Source organism: Dromiciops gliroides, chromosome 6, assembly GCF_019393635.1.
Source record: "Dromiciops gliroides isolate mDroGli1 chromosome 6, mDroGli1.pri, whole genome shotgun sequence".
Taxonomy (NCBI): domain Eukaryota; kingdom Metazoa; phylum Chordata; class Mammalia; order Microbiotheria; family Microbiotheriidae; genus Dromiciops; species Dromiciops gliroides.
The window spans coordinates 124,198,935-124,217,525 of NC_057866.1; the positions used below are offsets into that span (position 1 = coordinate 124,198,935).

Genomic DNA, 18,591 nt, shown 5'->3' on the forward strand with positions numbered 1-18,591 from the left:
TATTTTATCTATCATCTTCCATCATATATTCTTTGTAGTTGATTTGAGTATTTAAAACAGTTAATGTCTTCATTCACAGTTCTTTTTCAAACAATATTGTTACTGTATACAATGTTCTCTTGCTTCTGCTCATTTTACTCTTTATTATTTCATGGAAGTCATTCCATGTTTCTTTAAAATCAGCCTGCTTATCATTTCTTACAGCACCATTTATCAGTTGGGGAATGATTCATATTCTTTTTTTTTAATGATTCATATTCTTAAACATTAACAAATTTTTATATGCAAGATTTTTATCTGAGAAACTAAAATTTTTCCTCCCAATTTTCTACTTTGTTTGCAATCTTTGCTATATTGATTTAATTTCATTTGTACAGAACCTTTTTAATTTAATGTAATCAACATTATCCATTTTATACCTCAAAATGCTCTTTATCTATTGTTCATAAATTTTTCTCTCTTCTTTAAGTCTGATAGAGGGAATACTGTATGTTCTGGACTAGAATATACAGTAACCCATATGATCCATTTTCCTAACATCAGCAAATATATGAAGGTTGTATAAGAAGGCAGAGTACTAGTTAACAATTTCCACACAGATATGTTTGCATGTGTCTATGTGAGCTTTTACATATAGCTTTAAGGTTTGCAAAGTGCTTTACAAATATCTCATTTTATCCTCACAAAACTAGCAGTAGATGCTATTATTACCCCATTTATAAATGAGGAGACTGAGACAGACAGGAAAAGTAAACTTCCCACAGTCATACAACTGATAAGTGCCTGTGGCAGTATTGAAACTCAATTCTTCCTGACTCCCAGATTCAACTCTTTATTCACTGCATCACCTAGCTGCCTTGGGGTCATGAAAATACAGCAAAGTACTTTGGAAAGACTAAGAATACTGTTAGAAATTCAGAGATAGCGGGGCGGCTAGGTGCGCAGTGGATAAAGCACCGGCCCTGGATTCAGGAGTACCCTGAGTTCAAATCCAGCCTCAGACACTTGACACTTACCAGCTGTGTGACCCTGGGCAAGTCAACTTAACCCCCATTGCCCCGCAAAAAAAAAAAAAGAAAAGAAATTCAGAGATAAGATCTATTTTGGCAGAATAGTTTTCCTTGTATAAAGGAATGTTATTGTATAGCAATCTTTTCAGCTACATATCTTGGCAGTATCATTTGGTGTTAATTTGCAGTAATATGCACCTCTATCTTTTTTTATTATTTATTGCGGGGCAGTGGAGGATTAAGTGACTGGCCCTGGGTCCACACACAGCTATCTAAATGTCAAGTGTCTGAGGGCCAGATTGAATTCAGGTCCTTCTGAATCCAGGGGCCGGTGCTTTATCCACTGCACCTCCTAGCTGCCCCCCCCATTCTTTAACTTTTAAAAAGAAATTATATTGGGGCAGCTAGGTGGTGCAGTGGGTAGTGACGCAGGCCTGGAGTCAGGAAAATCAGGCCTCGGTTAGTAGCTGTGGTGATGCTGGGCAAGTCACATACCCCAATTGCAATCGCATTCCCCCCCTCAACCCCCCCAAAAAAGGAAAAAAAGAAATCATAGAAATAAAGATGTAAGATTGTTAAATCCTTTAACATTTATGCCCTGGCGTGTGTAATTTTTAAAATAAGTGGTGCACAGTGGAAAGGACTTTAGAACACATGTATTTTTATGCCAAGTGCTTAGCATAGTCAGTCCTGGTGCTTAGCAAATAACATTTTCACTAATTTGCACTTTCATTCGGGGGTTGGCTCATTCTTACTTCTGATTTTGTCTCTGGTACTTTATTTAGACACATTTCATTTTATACCTCAGGGTCTCAGTTTCCACATCTATAAATGAGAAAGTTGGTTCTAATTATTAGTGGCAAGCTCAAATAGAAATGGATGCCTGTAGGCCCCATATTGACTTAGAAAACTGTAAATTAACACTATCTATTTGTATCTCCTTTTAATTTGTTTCATTTAAACATTTCCCAATTACATTTTAATCTGGTTGTGTGGGCTGCTCAGCAAGTTTGATGCTACTAGTGTAGATGATCTCTGAATGCAGATACTGCTTAGTCCTTACTGCATATCTGAGGCAAGTAAGACTTGTCCTTATTTTCAAAAAATAAAAAAAATATAAATTGATTATCTCATAGTTTTGTTTTTTGTTTGGGGGGGGCGGGGCAGTGAAGGTTAAGTGACTTTCCCAAGGTCACACAGCTAGTCAAGTGTCTGAGGTCTGATTTGAACTCAGGTCCTCCTGAATCCAGGGCTGGTGTGCGCCACCTAGCTGCCCCTAGCTCATAGTTAATATGTTACTGGAATACAACTTGAAGGTGAATGACCCTGTGATTTCCACTTGATGAGCTTAGTGACCATACCATGGAAGTAGCTAGTGAGGCAATGGAGAGAGCACTGGGCCTGGAATCAGTACAACCTGCATTCGAATCCAGCCTCAGTCACTTAGTGGCTAGTCACTTAGCCCCAGTTTGCCTCAGTTTCCTCTACTGATGGAATAAAATGAAGATAATAAAAACACATACTTTGCAGGGTGGTTGTTTGTCTTTCTTTTTCTTTTTTTGGCAGGGCAATGAGGGTTAAGTGACTTGCCCAGGGTCACACACAGCTACTAAGTGTCAAGTGTCTGAGACTGGATTTGAACTCAGGCTGTCGGAATCCAGGGCCAGTGCTTTATCCACTGCGCCACCTAGCTGCCCTATTTGTCCTTCATGCTTGAAGAGGGCAGTGATTATTAGGTGATGTCCATGACTTGAAATGAATTGGATTTAAGTGAAGGAAGGCTCATCAACCTCACTCTCTCTTCCAGAGCTACCTGGGGTCCAGAGGCAAGATATACATCAGGACAACTGGAGATCTCCCTGGATGTTAAGGCATTTGGGGTTAAGTGACTTTGCCTAGGGTCAGCAAAGCTAATAAGTGACTGAAGTGAGATTTGAACTTAAGTTCTCCCAACTCAGGGCCAGTTGTGCCACCTCGTTGCCCAAGGGTTGTTGTGAGAATCAAATGAAATAATGTTTGTAAAGCATTTCAAACAGTGCCTGACACATAGTAGCTCCTATAGAAACGCTTATTGCTTTCTCTCCTTTACCCTTTAGTAAAGACTTACTAGGTTCCTACTCTACCCCAGGCACTTTGTTGCACATTCAAAGAGAAAGACATTTCATACTCTTCTTTAGGAGTTTGCATCCTACTGGATGAGCTTACATTTTGTTTGGATATTCATATTGTCAAAAATGCGGAGTGTATCAGGGACAGCTAGGTGGCCACAGGGATAAGTACTGCCCTGGATTCAAGAGGACCTGAGTTTAAATACAGCCTCAGGCACTTGATATTTACTAGCCCTGTGACCCTGGGTGAGTCACTTAAGCCCTCATTGCCCCACAAGAAAAAAAAATGCAGCAGGATCTCCCAGTTATAGCCTATGCTTTACATGAAAATATTCTGTCAACAAATATATTATGAGCCTACAATTGGTGCCTAAGACCATTAGTAATTTGATGGTACCAATATATTACATAGCTTTTCTCTTTTAACTTATAATTTCTTATAAATAAGTTACTTGTAATAAAGGTCATAAGTTTTGTGTATGTTTGCATTCTAATATATAGAGGAATTAATAATTAATAAAGGAATCTTTTCTCTGTTTCTTTTAGAATAAATAATGCTTTCATTTAATTACAGGTAAATCATTAGAGATATGAATTGCATAGATATGGTATAAATATTCTTAATTCTTGTAGGTTCTTTCGGAACGACTGCTGCTGAAGTAGTCAGACAATTGTAGCAAACCCCACCTCCATTTTTTCCCTCCAGGAGCTCCTCCTACTCATCTCCCACCACCTCCATTTCTTCCTCCTCCTCCAACTGTCAGCACTGCTTCCACCTCTGATTCCCCCCCCAGGTAAGGTAGTACACACAGCAGTATGAAAGTGCTTCTTGTTTATTTCTTCTAGGGAGAATATAAACATGTACCGGTATTTTAATAGTGGATTTTGGTAATGGTACAACACATGGTCCATGGTGAAATTGATTTAATGAAGACCTAAGGTCTTTTATCTATATTTATATACATACACATAATATACATATTGTATGTTATTTGTATAATATATAAATTTACATGTGTGTATATATATATTATACTTAAATATTTTGGGACGTTGAGCCTCTAGCAACCCGGATATAACTTATGCTATTAAAGTGTTGCTTGGGCCATTGAAAGATTGACTTGGTCAGACAGTCAGCATAGATCAACAGCTGAACTGAACCTAGGACTTCCTGACTTCGGTGCCAGCTTTCTCTTCATTCTCTCATACTGATCTTCATATACACACATTCACAAAGTTTCATGTTGTTTTACCACAGTAACATTATACAACATAGTAAAAAAGAAAATATGATTAGAAAATATACTTTATTGTAATCTTAAGTTCAGCCATTAGTCTCCCTAAATACATTTAATCTTATGTTTATAAATGCTTATATAACAAACAAGATATAATTTTATAGTTGTTTTTAAATCCTTATCAAGGGATGTTTTTATAATCTGAGTTGGATTTGCAGACTACATGTTCATTTCCTTTGTGGAGTCTTCTATAGTTCAACTAATGTATGTAATCAGTTTTTAAAAACAGGACAAAAAAAGGATGTTCTATTTTTCAGTGTTTTCAAGTCCACTCTTGTATTATGGCAGTAGGCATCAAGAAAAATACAAGTCATTGAAATATACAAATAATTGAGCAGTTCTGGGTCCCACTCCCAGTATACTCTCCAACAAACTTCTGATTTAAAGTTACTAACAAGTAACAAGATCGATGGATTAAAGTTTTAACTCCTTATCACCCTCTTTTTCATTGTAAATGAGGTAGTAATCTTTATTAATTGTACACTGCACTTCATATTATAAAAACTGATGCTACAATGTCTGCTGAAAGTGTTGCGAGTGCTTTTTTCCCCCAATATTATCAAACTGAATGATTTCCCAGGATCTTAAAACTCAGCTTACAGCAGTGACCCATACATACAAATAGTTTTTCCACCATTTCATAGTACTGCAACTCTGCTGGTGAAGCCATTGATGTTTGGTGGTTTGGTTTTTAATGGGGAATTTAAAGGAAAGTGTAGTAGGCTTAGAAGTGTAGAGAAACAGCTATGAAAACCAATCATTTTCGGGGGTGACCATAGTGTCGTCTTAAACATACAGATACTTCTGAAAGATTAGATGTAACCATCTAATCATCTCTTAATTATGTTCAGATTATTTCCTCAGAACACCCTGATAAAAGCAATTGCACCTGAAGAATGGGCATTTTGGGGGTAGGAGAAAAGGTAAGAACTTTAGACCGTAAAGCAGATTTGCATGGGATGCAAAATAGAGGACTGTAAGGCCAGGGGAACAACAGACACTAGAGGGTGAAAGGATGCTAGAAACAAACTTTAGTCATTTGAATGTCTAGAAATGTTCTTCCTCTTAACTAGGGTTTATAATGCTGTTTATAAGGGAAAATGCTCCTTCCACACAACTTTTGGGATACAACCCATTCATCAATTGGAGACTATCTACATAAAGATTGTTAACCCATGACTGACCTCTTCGACATAGCAAAAATTGGTGAAATGACAAAAAGAAAATATGATGGCATAAATAATCCACAAATTGCTTTATTAGCCTCTGGTCTGCCTATTAGTTTAGCTTTATAACTTTTGTTTCATCAAGGAAACACCCCATGTTTCTCAATGAGACAAAGGGGGAAATGTGATAAAATAATGGAATTTGGCAGACCCCCAAGGGTCCCACCTGATTGATCTAGTATTGTTTGAGAAACTGACTAAGTACCTACTTGAGATGATTAGATACAGGCCACACCTGGCCTGCCCTGAATGATGTATACTGCTGACATCAGTGGCGGGGACCAGTCTCAGCCTTGCAACTTGAAGGACCTCCCTTTTAGTGGAGGGAGAGAAAAGGTAGAAAAGTGAATGCTGAGGCTGGGAGCTCACTTTCCCGTCCCTGAGCTTCTGAGAATGGACTGGAGAGGGGCTGCACAGTTGACTCCTATAGAAACTACGGGCCCCAGGTGGTGAGAATAGAAACAAGGCCAGCTCTCCAAATTAGCTGAACTGGAAACAAGTTTGGGGATTTACTAGAGCCAGGGAGATTATCCGTTTTTCTCTTCCCTTATTCCTTTGTCCTTGGCTTATTAATTTTACCTTTGTTGTATATTTTATTCCCATTAATAAAACCTGATTTGTTTGTGGAAAAGAGGCTGTTAATCTCCTTTCTTATTGGCCTGGGAGAAATAGCTTAAAAAGGCAGTTTGGAGGGGAGGAAGCTTTGGACCTAGAGGTCCCTCATTTTCTGAACCCCAATATTACGGCGAGCCACCCAGTTAACTCTCCCCATATTAAATTTGCCCCTTACACTTTTAAGTAATTATCTTTAAAGATAATTGGGGGGTTTTTTGCGGGGCAATGGGGGTTAAGTGACTTGCCCAGGGTCACACAGCTAGTAAGTGTCAATTGTCTGAGGACAGACTTGAACTCAGGTCCTCCTAAATCTAGGGCCAGTGTTTTATCCACTGCGCCACCTAGCTGCCCCTTAAAGATAATTGTTTTTAAGAGCCTTGGCACTCCTGCCATAGGCTGCATCTGTGTAATCTTAGCCCATAGTTTGTTTGCTTTTTTCTCTTCACTGTTAGTTGTTTGTAAAGAGAAAGTGGGTAGTATGTTACAACCCACTCAGGAAAAGGGGAGTGTTCTTCCTTTGGTGGTGCAGTGCCCAGGCCTCTATAAGATAGAGAATGTCATTATTTAGCAAAAGCAGAAATATCCTAACTATTGTGTTCCTAGTCTCCAGATGTCTACTAGGGCCAAGACCCTTCTGGTTTATAGAAATACAATGCCGACTCACAGAATTCAGCTAATCTTGTTCCACACTCTTTTTATCTGTGTTGTCAGCTCTCAATCATGTCTGTTGTAGATTTTTTGAAATTATACTCCAAAAAGCTCCCTAATTGCAATCTCATTCTGTACAATCACTATCTATTTATTTGTTTGTTTATTCATTTATTTATTTATTGCGGGACAATGAAGGTTAAGTGACTTGCCCAGGGTCACACAGCTAGTAAGTGTCAAGGGTCTGAGGCCAGATTTGAACTCCGGTCCTCCTGAATCCATGTTCATGGTGGTCCATGGTTCTGTTTCTGTATTCACTCCAATTAACTGTTATTCCCCTTGTTCAACAATACTCAATAGCTATACATGTCTCTCAGACCAATATTAATTACATTGTGATCTGAAAGAGGAGGAGGAAAGAGAAAGGAGCAGCTGTCAAGGGAAGTGAGCAAAGGTTGGGAATCTAGAAGTAAAGGAAGGAAGAAAGGATAAATGGGACCCACAGCCCTAAACCAAAATCCTTTGTGTCAGGATCAGAGTAGCCATATAAGTTAAACTTTAACCATAATGTTTGCAGAATTGATTATTAAGTAGAACTCTTGAATTTCTTGAAAAACCTTTAAAATATTATTACTTTTTCGCCTCTTAATGATGATGAACAGAATTAAAATTCTTTTGAGGATCTTAGAATGCCTTCCATTCATCATTTTGAACATTCTATCTTATTACATAGTTATATAACTGTAGAAAGTTAGGTTAAATATTTATTGTCCTCAAGTTACATGCCCTGGATGTTGGTTTTGAATAAGTCCCTTAGCAGATTTTTGTTTTGTTTTGTGATTCATTTCTTAAAAGTAGAATATGGAGGGGAAGGGAAAACAAGGTTATTTGAGAGAATCAATTACTTGTGTGACAGTAAAAGTTGCATGTCGTGGTAATAAAAATATTTCTACTTTAGAATGTTTCTTTTAAATAATAATAGACTATATAATATGTAGAAAGTGGGATAATTGTGCGAAGGGTAAGGACAGAAGGAAAATACTTGAGAACTCTGAATGGTTTGTATTCCCCTTCTCCTCTCCCCCCAAGGAAGGGATCTTAATTGTTGAGGCTTAATGTTTTTGACCAAACCATTTTTTATGTTTGTGTCAACTAGGTTAGGTATAAAATTCACCTTTGTATTCATGAAATTAATACTTTTTTAAAAGATTATTATTTATAGTGGTCACTTTATCTTGATTGTTAAAATGTAGTCTAGGAAAGAAGAGGAAGCAGTCGAGATTAAACCATTTTTCCAATTTACTGATCTTTAGGAGGGTTTGTGTAACTGACCCAGTAGGAGAACAGTATCAACTAGCTCTGCAATATGTAGGGATGCTATTTCCTGAAAAAACTAATCTAGTCAAACCTTAAGATATTCTCATTTGATTTTGTTTTCTTCACTTAAGTGAAAATGTTTTACACATAAAATTTACCTCTTAAAACAAGACATATATGCAAAATATATTTTTGAGCAACTTTGAATATTCATTTTCAGTCTTTTGTTTAACAGACTGTTCTTTTTTAAAAAGACTGCATCAACATCCTATGTTTCTAATAAATCTCAAAGTAACATTGAGGGCTGGGGCTTTAGCACCTTTTAATTGTATTAGTAGCTCTTCAGAGCTGTTAATAAAATATAATCTGTCTTCCTTGTTGCTCTCAATAGAAGACACAAAGTGCTGTTCATACCTCATATTAATTGGTACTGTTTGAGAGAAAAAAATCAAGTTTTTAATATCCTTCTAAAACCCCTTTTTACATGGATATTGCTTTGTTTTCTTTTTTCATATTTTCTTTTCTTGGGCCTTTGTAAATAAACAAAATAATACCTATGTTTTCCTTGAGACTTTATTGTATTATTTATATGTTATTTTTTGTAGTGGGCATGTACTGGTAATTGAAAATTATCATTTAAAAAAACATGATTCATTAGTGCTGAAGTCTTCAGATGTTGGTTTTGAATGCTTTAGAATTTTTCTATGTATTTTCTCTCTTTTTTAACCAATGAAAGGAATTATATTTCTTAGGGCCATAGATGCCTTCAGTTTCAAAAATGTAATGCTTTTGTCATCTTCAGTAATTCTATTATATGATTACATGGAAGAGATATCTTATAGTGAGATCTTTAGAAATATTAAAACAGTAGGTATAATTCAAGAAAGGATTTTTGATTCGTTCCTCAACTAATTTTAGAAAAAAATAATTATAGGATTTAGAGTCTTTAATATGTGAGGATCTATAAATGTCCACTTTACTATGAAAGTATTCTATCATTTTGGGGGGACTACATAAGAAAAGAATTTGGACGGTAGCTATCAATGTTGATTGCAAAAGCAGACATCTAATTGTTTTATTATTAAAATTATACTGTAATGCCTTAAACTTTTTTCTTAATTAGGGTTTTTTTTCCTACTTTTTAAAAATGAAGCAAGAAAACTAAAATGTTAAGCTATTACTTCTTGGATTATAAAACAATGCCCTTTGTATTATTCTTCAGTCTTAGATCTTTTGCTAACATAGGTGTGTGTGTGTGTGTGTGTGTGTGTGTGTGTGTGTGTGTGTGTGTGTGTTGAGAACTACCACATTACTAGGTGCATAGAAAAGCAACTCCACTGGAAAGGGCTTTTGCAGTTCAGTTTTTAAAAATTTATTATATATGTAAAAGTATAATTCAAATTACTAATCTTAGTTTCCTTTGTATTTTCAATAATGTTATATGAAAACCCCTGTATTTTGGGGTTTGATAGCTATATGGTCCTTTTGAGACCAGTAAAATTTTTCCATTTCCTTTTTAGCATATGATCAAGCTTGATTGCCATTCATCATAGTAGTGCCGTTGAGTCTCAAAAATTGAGGGTTTTGATGAATAAGGAAAAGAAGGAAACTCTATAATGTAGCTTATATAATGCCCTGAATTATATAGCGTATAAATCCAAGTGACTTATAGCCTTTAAAATGTTACTAACCTAAAAAAAAAAGTTACTAACCATATCAGGTATATCTTTTAGATTCACTCAGAAGTTCTGGGTCATTTTAACCAAAGAATAGGAATATATATTGGGATTGAGAAGATGATTCATAGTATTTATTTAAGCCTTTATTGTGTAAAGGACATGACTCATTTGGGGAAGTATTAGAAAAGAAGTTATAAATAGCCTTGCCCCTTAATTTTCTTTATTCTGCTCTCACTCCTTGACTGTATTTCAACAGTCACTCCCAATCCTACATTCTGAGTGACCCTTGATATAATTCAGTATCTATTGCATTACTTTGGGAAACAGTGGTGCCATCAATGTGGATATTTCTTCCATTCCGTAGTAAACTTTTCGTGAATTTCTGTGGCACATTTTTTAAATCACCAGGTAGGCAATGTTCTATTAATGGCACTCTCAGTTTGCCTATTTTCAGTCTCATGTTACAAGCATATTGTCTCTAACCCATGGTAGGAGACTTTCTAGCTTTGAAGGCCGTTCAGGACTTTTTGATTTGTTAGCCTTAGAACATCTACTTTAATACCATATTGAAGCAGCAGAGTAGGACTACCTTGTATAAGTTTCCTACGTTTAGCGATATAAATTGTTAGACTTAAAATTTTCATTCTCTCTCTTTTATTATAATGATGCTAAATAGATATGCTGATATCTTGCAGTGTAACAATGGAATTACATATAGATATTAATCTTTTCCTTAACTACCAAGTCTTGCTAGCAGTGCTGAGCCAGGAAGGAAGCTTAGAACCTATTATGTTCTCAGTACTTCAGATACTGCGTTTTGAGAGTTTTCATAAAGGAACAAGGTATGCTAGTTAATCAATAGTCAATAAGTGTTTATTCATTAAGTGCCTACTATGTGCCACATTCTGGACTGCACTGGAGATACAAACTGGACAAAAGATAAGGCAGAGTTAGTCTAAACTAACTATATTTTTAAAATTTATTCATTCATTTATTTATTTTTTGCGGGGCAGTGATTATTAAGTGACTTGCCCAGGATCACACAGCTAATAAGTGTCAAGTGTTTGAGACTGGATTTGAACTCAGGTCCTCCTGAATCCAGGGCTAGTGCTTTATCCGCTGCGCCACCTAGCTGTCCCTGTCTACACTAACTATAGACAGAGTATGTCACCTATTCAACTTTTCTTTGGGGTATTGAAATCTAAAGAATCAAAATGTTTTCAATAGAGTAAGGCAGGAATTCCTTTTTCTTAGTGTGCCACAATTTTACCTAGAAATCAAGACAACCTTTGCTGTTTTCCATCTCAGTGCTTATATGTTTTATTACTTAAATATTACTAATTTATCACATACGTATGTTTTTCTTATGTGCCACTCGAAAAGTACATTGATGTTGAGGTCTCAAGGATTTTTGCCAAAAGAAAATGCTTATTTTTAAATGGTGATCAGGAAATATATTTGATAGTTTGAAAGGAATATCTGACATTCTTTTCAATGCCTTTTTGCTAGTTTTTTAAATTGAAATTTGTTGAGAAATTGGACTTGTATAAATTAATCAGTTATAATCTCAACAAAGGTACTGCCTGTTATAAACAGAGGTCAAGCTATCACCTTGATATTTTTACTTCTCATGACAAGTTTTTCACTTAGAAAAGGCTCCAGAGTGAAAAGAACTACAGTGAGGTAGGAAGGGCCTGGATTCTACCATGAGCCAGTGTGACCTAAAATCATCTTTGCTACATGTTTTCCTCCTCTGTGAGAGTGAGGGAGTTGGAGAAGATGGTCTTTAAGGTCTATTTCAGTTTACTATTGTAGTAAATTGTAGGCTGATGATAGGGGTGTGTTGTCATGGGGGCACCAAGTGTACTTGTAGAAGTCTTAAAGAATAGGAAAAGATCAGGAAATAATAAATCATCAAATCTAGGTAGAGAATAGAATATGTGAAGAAGAGTAGTAAGGCTTTGAAGGTAGCTAGTATCCAGATTTGTAAGAAGTCTTTAGTAAGCTAAGGAGTTTGTTTTTCAGTGTCCCTAATTGCATTTAAAAATATACTTCATTAGATTTCTTCTAGTTGATTTTTGCTGTCATTTTATTATTTACAGCAAAAGCCATTAATAGAATTGTACCTAATTATACCTTTTATTTTGTTCTTAATGTATCTTATTAGATCTGTTGCATCATAGTTTTTTTTCCTTGCCAGCTACATATGTTACTAAGCAGGTTACAACTATTAACCATTTAATGCATTTCAAATTTTTTTGGAAGTCATTCAATAATCATTTATTAATTATCTTCTGGGTGACAGGTGTTTTGCTAGGCACCAGGAATATAAAGACAAAAATGAAACTGTCCCTGCTCTCAAGGAACTTTACCTTCTTTGGGAAAGACATCATGTGTACATATATAAGTCCATATGAAAGAATTATAAGGTAATGGGAAGGGGGAAGCGGGACTAGTAGAGCTCTGGTAACCACTGGGGATGTGTCATAAATTCTAGTGCTTGAGTTGGTCTTTAAAGAAATTAGGGATTCTAAGAGGTAGGGTTAAGTAGTATACATTGCAGTTATGGAGCCTGGGTAAAAGAATGGGTTGAAAGATGTGTCATCTTTTTGTTGTTGTTGTTGTTGTTGGGGGTTTTTTTTTGTTGGGCAGTCGGGGTTAAGTGACTTTCCCAGGGTCACACAGCTAGTAAGTGTCAAGTGTCTGAGGTCGGATTTGAACTCAGGTACTCCTGAATTCAGGGTCGGTGCTTTATCCACTGTGCCCAATGAGTGTCATCTTTGAGAAATAGCAGTAATGCCTATTTGGTTGGTTTAAAGGGTGTACAAAGTGAAGAAATGTCTAATAAGGCTTGAAAAGGTGCAAGTCTAGAAAGTGCTTTCTTAACAATTTTCTTTACATGAAATCACTTGTATAAATCAAACTGTTGTTTGATATTACAGTAAAGTTGGTTGGCTAATCTATCTTGTGAAAACATGGGCCTTTATAGCTGTGAATTTCAAATTTGGGGGACTAAAAGGAAGCCATCTCACCTGGAATATTGAGTGAGGGGGAGGGGCATGTATGTTGGAGTGATTTGAAATAAGCCCAGGAGGGCTATTTCTAGATGGTAACAAGTTTAAAATGGTAAGCTCGCTTTTTTTTTTTTTAAAATCCGGAGTTTATCAAGCTCTGCTCAAGGTTCTCAAGCAATGAAATAGTGAGACTTGTGTTTTAGAAATACTGTTATGACAAGTGTGTGGAAATAGATTGAAGAGAAGAAAACCTGGAAGATGAAAATCCATAATGAGGTGGGAACTAGAGTGATCCATACAAGAAGTGATGGCTTGAATTAAGGTAGTGACTATGTGAGTGTGAGAAGGAAACAGATGCAAAACAGGTTTTGTAGGTGAAATCAACAGGTCAGCAACTGATTAAAGAGATGATCCCAAGTTTGTGAAGCTTTGTGACTTGAAGTACTATGGTTACCTTAGCCGAATGAAATTTGGAGGAATATGATTAAGAAGTGTAAGCAGTTCTATTTTGAATATATCACGTTTGACATTCATGTTCTATGAACATCAGTTGGAAATGCCCCGTAGGCAATTACTGAAGTAAAACTGGAGCTTAAGAGGCCTGGGGTTGGAGCTATAGATCTAGAAGTCATCTGCAAAAATAGAGTAATTGAACATAGATGTCATAGGAATCACTGAAACTTCTTACAAAAGGAGTAAGTACAGAGTCAGATCTGGCCTTTAGAAATACCTCCTTGGCAACTGTGTGGAATATGAATTGAAGAGATGAGAGACTTATGGGGCACCAGTCTGGAGGACAGGGTTTTATAGGTATGAGGTAATGAGATGGCAGTGACCCTATGAGTAGAGAAGAGGGAATGGATGCAAGATGATGTCGGGTGGTATCCACATAACTTGGCAACTTTGTATGAGATGAGAGAGAAGCAGATAAGTTGGATGTTTAGAACCTGCATAACTCAAACGATTGCCTTGCTTGACAGAAATAGAGAATTTTAGTAAAGGAGATGCTTTGGAAGGAACGCTATAAAACATTGAGTTTGAGATGCAGAGAGACTTGAACCTGTGGGAAATGAGTTCTCTATGAAAGGATTTGCATAGTAGAAATGGGCACGGATAATGATTCAGCAAAAGACTGGTGTTTTTTTATTTGAGGAAAACTTAGGGCAGAAAGTGTTTGGGGATGGGTTGTCAAGATGTGTGCATGCAGAGTTTTGAGAACTGAGAAGAGACCATCAGATTCTGTCATTAAAAGTTTGTTGGTAATCTTGGAATTAAAATGAGTACAGGTTTGCAAGAGGTCAAGAAATGGAGGCCAGGGAGGGGGTCGAGTAAGGTAGAGACAAGTTTGGGCCTTTTTTTTTTTTAAAGAGCTATAGTATAGCCTGAGGGTTATTAGTTCCAAGTGAAGAGTTTTTTAAGAAGTTCAGGAGACCCGGAAATGTTTGTAGAGGGCAGGAAAGGAGCTAGTAGGTAAAGAGGGGGACATTGTTGGAGAGAGATGGGGATGATGAATGAAAGGGCTTTATGTGGAAGGTGTATAGGACAAAGACAAAATGGGGTGACAATGCCCTTGGCAAGAAGTGCCAGCTTTTAGCCTAGAGCAAAGGTAATTTAGGAGAATGACATTGGGAGATTTTGAGGAATGCAATAGAAGAGGGAGCTCAGAAGATAGCCTTTTTTCTGCAGTCAGGCCCTGTGATGAGACAGAAGGGTGGGGGGTGGTATTTCTGGAAAGAATGTTTGAAATATCCAGTGTGGAGAGTGCACTAGAAAAAAAATTAGTGTGGGGCAGCTAGATGGCGCAGTGGTTAAAGCACCGGCCCTGGACTCAGGAGTACCTGAGTTCAAATCCGGCCTCAGACACTTGACACTTACTAGCTGTGTGACCGTGGGCAAGTCACTTAACCCCCGTTGCCTAAAAAAAAAAAAAAAATTAGTGGAAAATGGAAAGATTTCAGCGTAATAGTGTAAGGGCTCAGTTGTGATGAATACATTTTAGTAGTAGACCAGCCAACAGGGTTTGATTTCTTCAGTTGTCTTTCAGCAGTATATGAATAGGAGCAGAGAAGGCTCTGTTATGGTTTGTCTAGGTATAAACAGCAATAGACAAAGATGGCATGGAGCTTGAGAATAAAAATTCCCCTGTGGTTGAACTGGTTAGCTATAGTCAAGATTGATCATGGCAGGGCATGAAGCCAGAGGAAGGTATGATGACCTGGACGATGTGGTTAGTCAGAGGAGTCAGGAATCTCCTGCATAGAGTTGCATGTTTAGGAGTGATGGTGAGAACAAACATGAGAACATCCTTTATAGTCTTCAAGTTAAGTATAAGGACAGAACTAGACTGGAAAGCTGGACTGTGGATATGTAATACGTTAACTTCTTGGAGGGGAGTGGGGAGAGGTGGCCTTATGACTTGGAGCTACATAAATGCTGTTAGAACTGGATAGGTTGATGATCCTCTTTAAATTTAGAGTATTCCTTGGACTATTGACATATGCAGTACTTCAGTAGGCCCTATTGAAAACCTTTCCAACTTGGTATGACCTGCCAGAACCTTTTGTTCTGTTGGCATAATTTTCAAGAACATAGTTATAGAGGTGGAAGAGAATTTATGGATCATTCCAGTTCAGTCTCTCAAAGATGAGGAAACCCAGGTCCAGATGGAATGACCTCACCTATGTAACAAAGGAAGTACAGGGTGAACCAAAACTCATGGTTTGAATAATTTTTTGAAAATAATTTTTTCTTTATTTTTGCCATGTATGAGATTTGATTTTTCACAGGTAATAAAAATTCATTTCCTATTTATACTATAAATGATGCTATGTTATTGTAAATTAAAAACTAAAAATAAAGGAGTTATTCAATATTGATTTTTGACCCACTTCTGTGTAAGGTAAAGTCAGAACTCATATTGAGAGCTTCTCACTTTAAGGCCAACTTGCTTTAAAGTTTTTTTAATATCACACAGAATTTTAGTGGTAGAAAATTAGATGGCAATGATTAATAAAATATAACATGCCCTACCTTTGTTTACTATTTATTTTGGTCTCCATGGGAGCCTGTTTGTGGGGTACTCAGTGTTTTTGCTATATTTCAATTTAGCGATGTGGAAAAAAGCAAAAGAAGTCATAGATAAGTGGGAATTGGCATGAAAAAATGTGAATGTGGTCGATCGAATTTATTTAATAGTAATAATTTCCAAAAAGCTATACAAGCTGTACTGCAGACATTTTGGAATTTCTGGGTTTGCACTTTTAGGATATCTAAAGATATTTTTGAAAATTTGTTGTGGTAACTTACACATCTTCAAAATTTTTCAGAAGTTATAAACATGTTTTCAACTGAAACAGTATAGAAAGTGTTCATAATACTTCAAGCAACTTATGGATTCATTTCTTAGATTAGAAAAAGTTCATCATTCAGTTAGGATTTAGGAAATGTTAACATTTTTGTCAAGTAGTCTTTTTAAATATAAATTTTTAATGATTCAAAAACTGTTTTCATTTTCTTTTTATCTTATTAGCATCTTTTTCTCTAAGATAAAATTGTTGTTTGTGGCATACCAAGTTAACTTTTTTGTACCCTTGTCTTAAATATTATTTATTTCATTTTGAATGCTTAGCAAATGTAAATGATTACATCATTAGGGTTTTGAGAACAATTAGGTAACATAAGTTGGTAATGTTTTCTTTGGAGATATGCTTTTGTCTTAAAACCAGAATACCTTAGGCTAAAAGTATTGTTATTGAAAAACCACTACTTCTCAAAGTTTGCAAACAAATTGTGTACAAATGTGAGTCAGGAATGTACCAGGATATTGTTCGCTGACATTTGTAGCAATAAATTTGGCATCTTTTTCTTTAGGTGCTTTGGGTTGTTTGTTTATAGAGCCTTCCCAGCCACCAGCAAAATGTCATATTTTCATTCCCTTTTTCCTTAACTGATAAAATGTATTGCTGAATGTTTGTTGAGTATCCCAAACTATATTGAAGTTTGTAAAAATGAGTGCTAGATCTCTTCTTCAGAGTTGTATTTTGTACCTCATTAAGGCTACACAAAGAGCCTATTTTCTTATTAAAGTGTCAAAATGTATTAATGGAGCTGTTGTGGAAATATGCAAAGGGTCTGCTTGGGACCTGATATTTTAGTTGGGCTAATTTCATGGGCTTTTGATATATGTGTGCACGAGTGTGCTTTTTAAATGATTGCTAAATCTTCATTTGCAGTTTTAACAAATGGGGGAAATTGTAATATCAAGTTGTTAGATTGGGTCTCATCAGGAAAGTTGGATGTTATTCTGTCGTATTGTTACTTTTATACAAGATGGAAAATGATCAAAAAGCATGGCTCATGATTCTTTTGAGTGAATGAAGCCAGGAAAATAAGAGGCCATTGGTTTTTATTTCAAAGTTTGTTTTGGTGATGGCATTAAATACGTACCAGGTAATGAAATCCAATTACTATATTAAATTTCATCACTTGTTTTTTAGGTATTCCAATAACTGTACCACCTCCAGGTAAAACCTTTTTTCATGTTTTCTACATCATTGTTAATAAACATGAAATTTCACGCATGTAGTTACAGGAGGGACAGTGGTGATGTTGTTAGAATATGGAATAGGCTATTGAGATTTCAAGGTCCTATTTTCAGCTCTGCCTTTGCTTCATTCCAGTCCTGATTCAGAAAACTACATTTAGTTTTCTCTTACCACTTGTCTTACCCATTGATATAGCAACAACCCTTCTCTAGGTGAAAAGAATCTGTTAAAATCATCACCAAACTAATTCATAAAAACCTTGAAGAAACAGATTACTAGGAAATAAATACTGTGATTCTCTTAAGAATAAGTCTTCTTAGACTAACATTTTTTCTTCTGTAACAAAGTGACTGGCTTAGGAAACCTAAAGAAACGGATGCAATTTTATCTTTACCTTTCTGTGGATTCTTATTTTTATCCCACTGGCGTATTCATCTATATACTGGGATAATATGGTTTCAACCACACAACTATTAGATGGATACTCAACTGGTTGGATAGTTGTATCAGTGTTGGAAGAACATTATGATATACAGGGTTTGTTCCTTGACCCAGAGTTGGTGGTGGTTTTTTTTTCTTTTTAAAAAATATTTTCATCTGTGGCCTTGATAATGGGAACAGCAAGCATGTTTGTTAAGTTTATTTTAGAAGTCAGGAGGAGTGGAACATATGGGAAGGTAACCATTACTTTGAAGAATGGAACTAAATTTCAAATTGACCTTGATAAATGGGAGAATCAGTAACAGGCTGAGAATTAAGTTTAGTAAGAGTAAGTGCTAAATATCACACTGGCATATGGGAAGAGAATGACTGGCTATGTATGAGTATGACAGAATATTGATCATAGTAGATGACAAGGAATACAGAAATCATTGGTGTGTTGTGGTAGTTTTTAAAAGCAGTATGAAAGCATATATAAATAACAATAATGAAGTAATTCCATTATATTCAGCATTTTGTAGACCCTTATTTTATTAATTATGGATTCCCAAACTGAGAGCAAAAAAAGGACATGGTGACTTGAGAAAATTTGAAGCAGAGCCACAAAAATGTATAAATTAGTCCTTCAAAGAACGTTTAAAAGAACTGAGATCTCTTAACCTGTAAGAGAAGGGTAAGGAGAGTCTTAATA

At 36.1% G+C, this 18,591-nt stretch overlaps 1 protein-coding gene across 1 annotated transcript in view; it reads left to right on the top strand.

Moving 5' to 3' along the window:
• Positions 1-18,591, top strand: part of FIP1L1 (factor interacting with PAPOLA and CPSF1) — a 95,332-nt gene that overhangs the window by 44,257 nt on the left and 32,484 nt on the right. The window contains 3 exon segments of the mRNA XM_043970099.1: positions 3,752-3,889; positions 3,891-3,912; positions 17,412-17,438. Coding sequence (XP_043826034.1) covers positions 3,752-3,889; positions 3,891-3,912; positions 17,412-17,438 — 187 coding nt within the window.